The sequence below is a fragment of the Pelobates fuscus genome, chromosome 10, assembly GCF_036172605.1.
Source record: "Pelobates fuscus isolate aPelFus1 chromosome 10, aPelFus1.pri, whole genome shotgun sequence".
NCBI lineage: Eukaryota > Metazoa > Chordata > Amphibia > Anura > Pelobatidae > Pelobates > Pelobates fuscus.
The window spans coordinates 140,889,340-140,900,732 of record NC_086326.1 but is presented as its reverse complement, the minus strand read 5'-3'; the positions used below and the strand labels follow the sequence as shown (position 1 = coordinate 140,900,732).

General features: G+C 39.4%; 1 protein-coding gene across 1 annotated transcript; it reads left to right on the top strand.

Moving 5' to 3' along the window:
• LOC134574578 (oocyte zinc finger protein XlCOF6.1-like) lies at positions 1-8,235 on the top strand. The gene is made up of 2 exons (XM_063433705.1): positions 1-105; positions 6,636-8,235. The coding sequence occupies exon 2, from the start codon at positions 6,689-6,691 to the stop codon at positions 7,964-7,966; it is 1,278 nt and encodes a 425-aa protein (XP_063289775.1). The 5' UTR covers positions 1-105; positions 6,636-6,688; the 3' UTR covers positions 7,967-8,235.
• Positions 8,236-11,393: the final 3,158 nt, after the last annotated feature.

Below are 11,393 nucleotides of genomic sequence, written 5' to 3'. Positions count from 1 at the left end.
CTCTGCAGGTCGATTCCAATGTCTGGGCGGATCCGCTCGCTCGGCGATCTGTTGCCGTGCCTGAGTGTGAGGCCATTGTGGGCAGTGACTGTGGCAGAGCTGGTGGTGAGTGCAGAGTCCTCCTCCCTCTATGGCCCCCCCATGGCCCCCATGGACACTCACCCCACTGGGTATAAATAGACTATTTTAATGGGAATCATGTCATTCAGCCAGGTTCACCTCCCTTAACCTGGACCCAGCTACAGAATTACACAGCTCTCTGAGAGACACTCTCCAACCTGGCTGGAATTCATTCATGGCTGCCTGTTAGAAGGATTTTGCTATTAAGTTTTGAATTCACCCCAATTCACTGTTTAGTAAATAAACCCTTTGTGTAGTTAAAGGGCACCTGTCATGTCCCAAACAATGTGTGTTTATTGGATTGAGGATCACATTCTATCCATACATTGTGTTAGCAGTTTTTATAGCAGATTTATTTAGAAATAGGTTTCTTTCCCAGCTCTCAGTCAATCCCTCCATAGTGACTGACAAGGGAGAGCGGAAAATACCTCCCACAGGAGGTCCTCTGCCCTCCACCCATAGCAACCAAAGCACATTGTGTTGTGGTTGCTGTGGAATCTCCCTAGCTGACGTCACTCCATTCCATCGACAGAATGCGGGCAACAGAGCCAGTGTGCCAACCTCACTGCCGAGATTTGCCCTGCTTTATGATGTGTCCCAAGCAGTGCGAAACAAAGGAGACTTCGGGAGGAGCGCTAGTGGAGGTCGGCCAGGAGGCAGGCGTTACATGGAGAGTAACACCCACAAAACAGCGCTTAAACAAAGGAAAAAGTAGCAAATATATATATTGTACATTGAATGCACCATGTATTTATATACTTCAGGTATGTTAATTTTTTTCACAACAGGTTCACTTTAAAAGAACACTCAAAGCACCATAAACACTATAGCACACTGTAGTGGTTATGGTGCCAGTAGTGCTCGGGCTTCCCCCACTGTAAGTAGTTAAACCATTTTTGGACAGTTTGATTTCTGATGTCGACTGGACATTGCTCCCCACCTCCACTACCAACGCCCTAGGCTTAGCTGCCACTGATCATTGATAAGGTTTACGTGAGTCAAGAGCATGGCCGGTGCTGCTTTGCCAATTGGACCTCTAACATAATTCAGGGGGCACATAGATGGTCCCCACCATTGTACCATCTGAGTTCCTTAAAGTGACTCTATCAGCACCCAGGCTCATCTGAATTGGTGCCATGCCCCCCCCCCACCCACTGTTTTAACCCTGCTGCTGAAAGCTCAGACCATTTGAGTGGCGCAGTGCGTGGTTTTGCCGCACATACACGCTAGCCTCCCAATACCTTCCTATAGGAAAGCATTGTATTGGCTGTGATCATCGATTTTGATGATGTCAGCTGAAGAAGCGAAGTGTCTGAGACACCAATCAGTGATCATTTGTATTCCTAACGCTACAGTATCACTTTAAGGCATCATGGATGTTGTGGTTCTGCAAATGTTCAGATAATATTCAGAGGATATAGCGGACACTAGCAATGTCACTAGTCTTCCATTTGTAGCACTCGAGTTCTAGTGGGACCATCTTGTGAGCACAAAATTGCTCTGTACTTGGCGTCATCCTGTTCTGAGCTGCGCACAAGCTCTCCTGCTATTGCAACCATTTTGTGGCTGCATGAACGTATATTGGATCTATTTCTGAAATCTTGGGAGTTGTCATTGAGATTTTGGGGAAAGTAAAGATGGGGGAGCTGTGAGAATGCTACAAGTTGTTTTATCGTGTTAAACACCTGTTGCATTATGTGTCATGTCTGATGTTGTTCTGGACATGTGCTGACCAAAGGTTGAACTTTTTGTCTCTTCTTCCTTTTTTTTAAATTGATTACCATCTCTTTACTGATAACAGACTTCCATTTCACTAAGTAAACCAGCTCTCATTGCCATACACTTAATGAGAAAAACAACTTACCTTAAATGGCTCACATACAACGTGAATACGCTATATGTCATAAAGATACATGGTGTATTCAATGCAAATATCTTTATTTACTCACTTTGTGGGTATTACTCTGTGTAACCCCCACCTCCGGCACGTCCTTTACTCCTCCCAAAGTCTTCTTTGATCTGAATGAAAGCAGGAAGGGATTCAGCGCTTATCCAGTACTGGGGCAGTCCAAAGGGCAGCTTAATCATCAAATATGGGGTCTCTCGTGTCCCGTAGAAAACCAGGTAAAAGCAGAAGGAGGAGGTGTAGCGCCTAGTGTCCTTGAAGTATGTATATATAACCATAAAAGGAGAAGAGAAAGGAAGCTAATAGTGAATTGCATAAAAAAATCAGTGAGATGAAGGTAAATCCCAGCATGCAAGCTGACGTGAGCGTCGGAACTGCGTTGAGCAGATTTAATGAAGTTGTGGTTTGAAGTCTGTGTAAACAGACATGTGCTCCATGTATTGGAGTCCAAAAGATTTGGCTTAACGGCTGGTTGAAAGTAGGAGATCCAGCAGACACCACACTACACAAAGACACACACATTACAAACACACACCAAACAATTAGCACACCAAACACAATATACAGCCAACACACACCAAACAAAGAGCTGATTACAATATTTAACCTTATACTGCTTTCAGTCATTGTTTTGCCTTGAGAGAGATATTCATGTAAACCTTCATGGAAATGCCCCATTTTTAGACCCGCATGATAGTGAGAAATTGTCACTTTCATCTAATCAATGTCACTTTCATCCAAGCTGGGCGGCATTGATTGGCAATGTCTTGGGAGAGGCTAAGCAAAGTGCTGATAATGTGGAGGAATTCTATCTGTAATACCAACAGTAATGTGTCTGCTATACCACAATACTTGATTGTGATTGCACAGGAGTACACTTTTTTCAGATAGCTTGCGTAGTGCGTCCGCATTTGGTCACGGTGCATCCTTAGTGCTATTCCTCTACGTTTGTTGATCCTGATGTGAGCTGTGTCAAGGGCGACGGTCTGAAATTGGGAATCTGTGAGGGATAGCAAGTATTCTTCTGATTTCTTGATTGGTGTTTTTTTCTTTTCCAGCAAATGCATTAAAATATGGTAATTAAGCCTGTCACATTAACACCACTTTGTATATCAGTTATCATTGGATAAAGACACATAGTTTGTTTGGTTTAGTGTTAGTTCAGAATTAACAAGTCTAGATTACCATGGCAACACAAATATTTGTCTGCCTGTCAATCAGAAGGATCATAAGAGTTCACCTGATATCCACACTTCCTGGTTTAATTATTCACCATTACCCCCTCCCCCCGCAGGAAGATAAGATGGGAGGCCAGGAACGGATTACTCTGTATGAGCAAAGAGGAACCATGGCAAACTCGGCAGGGCTAAATTTCTACAGTCCTGCAATCCCAAGTCCCATCTATTAGCTACATTCAGCTTGGTGATTACTGATGTGAGCCTTGGTGTATGTTTTGCAATAACCCTTTTCGTGCACAATATGAGCACATTTTTAGATATAATAGTAGACACTGTAGTTATGTTCTTTCTGACTTTAGAGAAAGGTTGTTCTTGTCTGGAGATCAGGAAAATATACTCTCCCTTGTGTAGTTACTGGGTGATGGTTTAACTCCAGAGACCACATGCACTGAGCAGTATTGAAACGGAATCCAGGATATCGCTGTCAGGTGAGTCTCTCTCAGTAACTGGGGATGTGCAGCATAAGTTAAGGGCCACAAAACACATAGTTTAGCCTATTTTAGCATCATGTAATAGTGTTACAAACTATGGCTTATTTGAAATGTGTTTTTTTTTTTTGTATTATTAATAATTAGGCGCCTTAAAGGAACACACTATAGGGTCAGGAACACAATCATGTATTCCTGACCCTAAAGTTTTAAAACCACAATCTACCCCCCTGACCTCCCCCACCCCCCTTCACACCTAAATATAGTAAAATCTTATTTTTGTTCAAGTTTGCAGCTGCTGCCTCTGATCTGCCTTCTTGGCTGACCAGCCCAGACAGTCCCCCCTCGGCAAATTAGGACCCCATGTGATCGTTTTGAAAGAGGGAGACTGCCTAAACTGACAGGCAGTCACCCGCTTTGTGAAAAAATAAAATAAAAGATGTTCTGCATAACAAAAAAAAAATTGTTAATAAATCAAAATATAATTTTATATATATATATATATAGATATAGTTATTATATTTATATAAAAGCGCTTCAGACTAGGTTTTTTGCCTTCTTTTGGATCAACAGCAAAAACATGTGAGGAAGGGATGGACGCAAGTCTCTTTTCTATGTAATGTCATACTAAGTGTATTTTTATATTAATATAAAAATACATAGAGTAAAATTATACACACACACACACATATATATATATATATATATATATATATATATATAAAATAACTATCTATTGTGTATATATATAGTATTCTAAAAATAAATAATTAATAAAAAATAAATAAAAAATGTAAAAATAATGTTTTAATTATTTTTTCTACAATTATTTATATATGTAATTTTATTTTAACTATTTTGATATTAATATATATATATATATATCTCAAAATACACTTAGAATTAAATGATATATATAAATAAAAATAATACAGGATTTATATATGTCCATATACATAATTACATAAATAATTTCATAAATATACACGTAAACTTCGAATATATAAATATGTATGTGACGGGCCGCCGTCACTGAGTACCATGCCCACTTGCTTGCTCGCATTGTTTCAGATGCTTATGTCGGGGATCTCCCTTTCGAAGAGGCAATGTATTGGTCGTGGGGTCCCCTTGTTCGCAAATCATGTTTGGGCTGGATTGGAAGTGCTTGTCCTATTCTGGATATGATATTGAAACACAAGGGGCTGTTTGTTCCTGAAAGCTCATGTTCATTAACATATCAAAGGACTTCCTATCGAAGAGGCAAACTAGGCTTCCAGGGCATTTAGGTGTGACTTCTCACACCTTACCGAATAGCCCTGTTAGAGTCCCCAGCTTCAAATAGTAACTCAGGTTGTAAGCTCTGTCCTTTCAAACAATCAATTAACTCCTTTTGTAATGTTAAAATGTGTGTGGGGGGGTTTGGAACTATTGTAGACTTCCTGGACCTGAGAGGGAACTTTATTATCTCTCAGGCATAAAGGATCATGGGAGGGAATACCCTCTGGACCGGAGAGGGAACTTGATTATCTCCCAGACACAGCGACGCTGGGGCGGGCTTATGTTTTGGGTTACTTTGAACGGAGACACCCTGCTGGGGTCTGTGCATAAAAGCTGTGTGTTCCAAATAAAGATTGTTAGAGTTTGTACCTCCAGAACTGTGTCTCGTTTAGTTACTGGAGGGAAGGGAGATTAAACCCCTGTGTCTGCTGTTCCAGCTTGCAGGAAAGTCCTTGTAAGGACTAAGAGAGCTAGTTCCCCTATCCGTTTCCCGGTTCCAGCTAGGAGGAAGCCCTTTGGCGGAGGTACCCAGTCGGGGTACAGGGAGCTCCGCTGCAATGTATAAATTTTTAAATTCTACGTGCATATTTATGTAATATTTTTACATAATTAAGTTATTTTATTGATTGCAATTTGGGGGACATGCCTTACAACCCAGGCCGAAAGTCCAGAGAATTGTATTTGCTAGCACTGTGTTTCACCCTGTAACTTTCCATGACGTGTATCCACGTTCTGCATAGAGACACTGAACGTTCCTCATAGAGATGCATTGGGGAGATTCTGACTGGTACAGAATTTTGGCGCGCATTGGCAATAGCCTCGCATTGGACTGGCTTAGATTATCAAGATTGATGATCTCAGCCAAGGAGGCGGAGCAGGGGCAGAGCCAGCCACAATAGGCCTGCATGGCACTGGAAGACAGGTGAGTTTTACATGTTTTTAACCGGGGACAAGTAGGGTTGGGGACCTTTTAAACCTATAGTGTCAGAAATACATGTTTGTATTCCTTACACTGTAGTGTTCCTTTAATAACATTGTTCTCACTATATCAATTTTCTTTTAGAGTTATATTTGAAAGTATTATCACCTATTTTTAGTAGTACATTTACTTTAAATTGGCATTTAAAAGAATACATACTATTATGCTATTTGATTTTCTTTTTCCTTTTGAACTATACTGGTATTCATAGTATCCTTACAGTTAAATGTATTTAGTGATCACTTTGGACTCACAGGTTTTATAAACTGGTGAAATTTACTATGGCAAAAAACTTTCACTTTATAGATCACTTTAATAAATAAAATTAATATATTAATGTAATTTACCCACCACCTTTCAGAACACTTTGATAATTATCCTTCACTGTGCTGTAAGATATTGAAAATTAAACAATTTTTTCATGCGGGTTGTGTGACTCACAGCCAGGGGAGGTGTGGCAAGGGCTGCGTAAACAGAAACAAAGTGATTTAATTACTAATTGAATGAGAACTGAGCAGTGAGACTGCAAGGGAATTATTTATACACTAAAACTGCTCCATTAAGCTAAAGTTGTTTTGGTACTTAGAGTATGCATTCAAACAAACACACCACGTTTTTTTAAAAAAAAAAACAATACTACGGACATTTTACTGATGAATACTTTTTTATTTATTATTTCTTTCCAGGAAGTGTTTTCACCACATATTTGAAAGAAAAATATTTTCAGATATTATCAACAATGAAGACTATTAAGAAAGTGTCAAGCATAAAGAAGGAAATGGCAGATACAATTCATATATCCTTCCAAAGTGAGGAATTTGGAATTGAATATTCAACTTTTCAACCCGAAGTAAAACACGAACTACAGGAAGCACAAAGCACCAATTCAAAGCTTATTTTATATGAGGGAAGCCATATAGAAGATCAACAATCTCCACAGTCTGATTTTGGAAATTGCTTTACCAGTATGTCAGAAGCTCATACACAGGAGGTCACTCACACCAATAAAATGCCTTTGTCTTTTGCTAATTGTAGGAAACCAGACCTTCTTAGACGTGAGAAACCCTTTGAATGTTTTCAGTGTGGGGAATGTTTTCTTACAAGTCGAACACTTCTTCAGCATCAGATAGTTCACACAGGAGAGAAAGACTTTGTCTGTTCTGAATGTGGGAAATGTTTTGCTAGGAAGCAGGGTCTTGTGGAACATCAAAGAACTCACACTGGGGAGAAACCTTTTGAATGTCCCAGCTGTGAGAAATGCTTTGCCACAAAGCAAAGGATGCATGTGCATACAAGAATACACACAGGAGAAAAACCTTATTCGTGTGGCATATGTGGGAAATGGTTTTCTAAATATCCAAATCTTATTAGACACAAGAGAATTCACACAGGGGAGAAACCATTTGCATGTTCTAAATGTGAAAAATGTTTTATCACAAACTCAAGTCTGATTTTACATGAGAGAACACACACAGGAGAGAAACCATTTGCATGTTCTTTATGTGCAAAATGTTACTCCTCAAAGTCGGGGCTTATTTTACACGAGAGAAGCCACACCGGAGAGAAACTGTTTGCGTGTCCAGACTGCGGAAAGTGTTTCATCAGAAAGGAACATCTTATTAGACATCAGAGACGTCATACGTTGGAGAGACAATTTGCATGTATGAAATGTGGGAAATGTTTTAATACAAAGTCAGAATTTCTTAGTCATGACAGGACGCATACAGGAGAGAAACCATTTACATGTCCTGATTGCGGGAAGTGTTTTGCAAGAAAGCAACAAGTCTATGAACATAAGAAAATGCATACAGGGGAGAAACCATTTCCATGTTCTGAATGTGGGAAATGGTTTTCCAAAAAGTCAAATCTTCTTAGACATGTGAGAACTCACACTGGTGAGCGACCTTTCACATGTTCTGAGTGTGGAAGATGCTTTTCCAAAAAGACAAGCCTTATGAAGCATGTGAAATCTCACCTTTGTGAAATGCCCTTTTCATGTTCTGCAGAAAATGTTTGACCACAGTGTCAGCAATCTGATTTCACATGTTTCGTGGACATCATATATTGTACATGCTTTGTTTGTTCTTAATGTGGAAGATGTTAGAATAGCTGAGACACAGCAGGGTTTATTGACTGAACTCCAAATTATACCAAATTGAAATCAGAATTTAAACTTTTAGGCAAAAATTAGCTGATATGGAAGGATTGGTAATTTGAGCCTAAATGTTGTCATTTGTATCTCAGTTTATTACACTCCATAGTTCATCCAATCCAGTCAATAAACCCCATTAAAGAACACATACTAGAAACATTGTGTGGTTAATGTTTTGCTTAAAAGAAAGAGAAAGCAACACCTTCATGTATTTTAGTGTTATAATCTGGAATTAAAATGGATTTGTTGGGATTGTTAACATTTTATTTACACAATAACATGGTTTAAAACTTAGAATTGTCAGGAATTAAAAGTAAAGCCCCCCCCCCCTCCCCCGATAAACTCCCCTGCAACCAATTGCTTGCAAAAGCCATATAATTAGTTAAATGAGGCCCCCCTGTGTGTAGATAAATATATCTGTTTCTGAGAGCCCATCTAAACAAACACATCGTAAAGACAAGGAGCTTTCAAAACAAGTCTGGGGTAAAGGTTGTCAGGGTTGAGGTAAAAACCAAACTAATATTTTCAACTTTGACCATCCCTTGAAGCACCATCAAAGTGATTATTGAAACACACTATGGTAGTTTTGCAAAGAGGAATGGACAGAAATTGCAGAATCCAGATCTACACTTGGAGTCTCATACCTGAAAAAATATTTCAAATGTGGTTCTGCCAAGTATCGACATCAACAAACGGACTCTTTTTGTCAATGAATATTCAATAAATATTTTGCGCTTTCAAAGTGCTAGGTGACACGTGTGTTAAAATTCCCAATAAAAGCGATTTTAATCCCAGGTTATAATGCTGCAAACTAAGGAAACGTCCAAAGATAATGTGATTACTTATGTGAATATAAATGTATATTCTGTATTGGCAGATCTAGGGATGATGGAATGGATGCAGATGGAGAGGTCTGTGTGGATGGACAGACGCAGAGCAGAACTGTGTGTCCTTAAATACAGGCACCCTGTCTGTATACTCACAAACAGTGTACATGTTCCTCATCTATTACTAGACAACAAGGTGTGCGGGTAATAATAATCATACTGTGTATTAGCAGGCAGCACAATTAATGCAGCACAACCAGAATTGTGCCCAGGCTATCAGGGATCACGTTTCAACCTATTTACACACATACCAGGAGTTTCCAGTTACACAGCTTTGTGTACAGTTTAACTCCCCAGAGAGATTGCATTTACGTGGCTTGGTGATGGAATATTTATAGCCCTCATACTGGCTTGCCAAGATGGACTGGTGCTGCTGCATCAGATGTCTTTTCATGTGCAGTTTTAGAGTGTTTCCCTCTGTCACACAGAGACGATGTCTTCTGCCCATTCTTGCTCCACTCGCTTAATTAGTTATAAGTCATTAGAACTCAAAAGATCTGTAGAACCAAAGAGATCTGTAATTCTAATTAAAGGAACACTATTGGGTCAGGAATACAAATTTGTATTCTTGATCCTATAGTTTTAACAATTTAGGTGCCTGCCCTGTATCCCCCCTTAAATAAATAGAAAACTCACCTTATTTCCTTTGCCGTGCGGCTTCGTCAGTGCTAGCCCTTCCCCCTTTCTGCCTCCTCGGTGGAAATGAACTAAATTGACACTCTCAACCAATCCAAAACACCCCACTTGCTAATCAGCTTCTCCTAATATAGATGCATTGAATCAATGCATCTCTATGGGGAAAGTTCAGTGTCTCCATGCAGAGCGTAGAGACGCTGAACGTCAGTGTGCACATTGTGTAGCACTGACCCAGGAAGCATCTCTAGTGGCCCTCTGAGTGACTGCCACTGGAAGTGTCCCTAAGCAGCTATCTAAACACAGCCTTTTCTCTATAAAGGCAGTGTTTACAGCAAAAAGCATGCAGGGACTGACTAACCTCACCAGAACAACGGCATTAGGCTGTAGTTGTTCTGGTGACTATAGTGTCCCTTTAATGTCTCTGTTATCTCAAAGTTACAAAGCACAGACTGGCACCATGCTGATCAATCAGTGTGATCAGACTGTTTCCATTGGTCCACAGAGTTCAGCTTGCCAGGGATGTAGGCAAATGCCTTAATGTAATGCCGTTTGTGCCACTACCCTTGCTACTTATGGACTTGTATGTCTCTCTGGTAGAGGGACAGTTTCAGGTTCCAATTCTGAGTTGCCATGGAAACCTAGAATTGTGGATGTGTTGTACCCTGAGTTAAATTAACCCCTTAAGGACACATGACGTGTGAGACACGTCGTGATTCCCTTTTATTCCAGAAGTTTGGTCCTTAAGGGGTTAATGTCTGTTCAGTTTTTCGGTTTTACCTTCTTTAATCTTACTGAAGCCTATTTTCAGGCATATGTCACTGTGAAAAAATTCTTCTCTGTTTGGTTATATAAATATGGTTATACATTTTTGTGTCTCCAAATTAACCCTTCCTACATTGCCTTGAAAATACGATATTTTGTGCCAATTCATTTCTAAATTTACTCCAAAAAACAATAGTGTTGGCTCTGGCTTTGTGGAAGATTTTCAACACTGTTTATGAGTTAGTAAAAAAATATTGTGGACTTGATGAGACTGGATGAAGCCCAAGGCCTTAACATCTGTTCATCTGCCATGACTATCAATGATGTAAAACAGTCGTGCCATAAAATTGGGCCACACCTGCACTAATGGTTGATCATTTGCCTTGCTTCCCACACAGGAGATTATATACCAAATGGAACACCATTCTCTGCTATTGTTCTTATGTGTATTTGTTCACAGACTATTTTATAAAGATCATTCCCCTACACTCTCTAAATATTTAATTACTCTCATTCTGTATAGAGTGAAACCACAGTAAATGTGTGTGTTAATTAAGCCTATGACAAAATCCTGTGATTAAATCGTTACATATATGTAATAATAATTTTGACACAACATTATACTGGCCGATTTATGTTCAGTTTTTATGGAGGTCTTCTTGTGTGTGTGATAATATGTCAATTATGGAATTAATCTAAAAGTGAGCTTTGCTCACAGCTATTGGAATTAATGTAGCTACATTTGTGTTCAGCCACTGGTAATGTCATCAGAAACCTCACCTGTCATAATGAGCGTCAAAAGTAATTACGACTTGTGAGCTGCTTTGATGCCCTCGAAATGAGAAATAGATCTAATATCAGTATTCTTAATTTACAAAACTGATATATGCAGGTTTTTAATTAGGCAAACGATTTACAGCACTTTATTTTTTCTTAAACTACAATAGCACATTTACAAAACACACCAAAAAATTACAATGTGCATGTGAAAAAAACAACAACACATC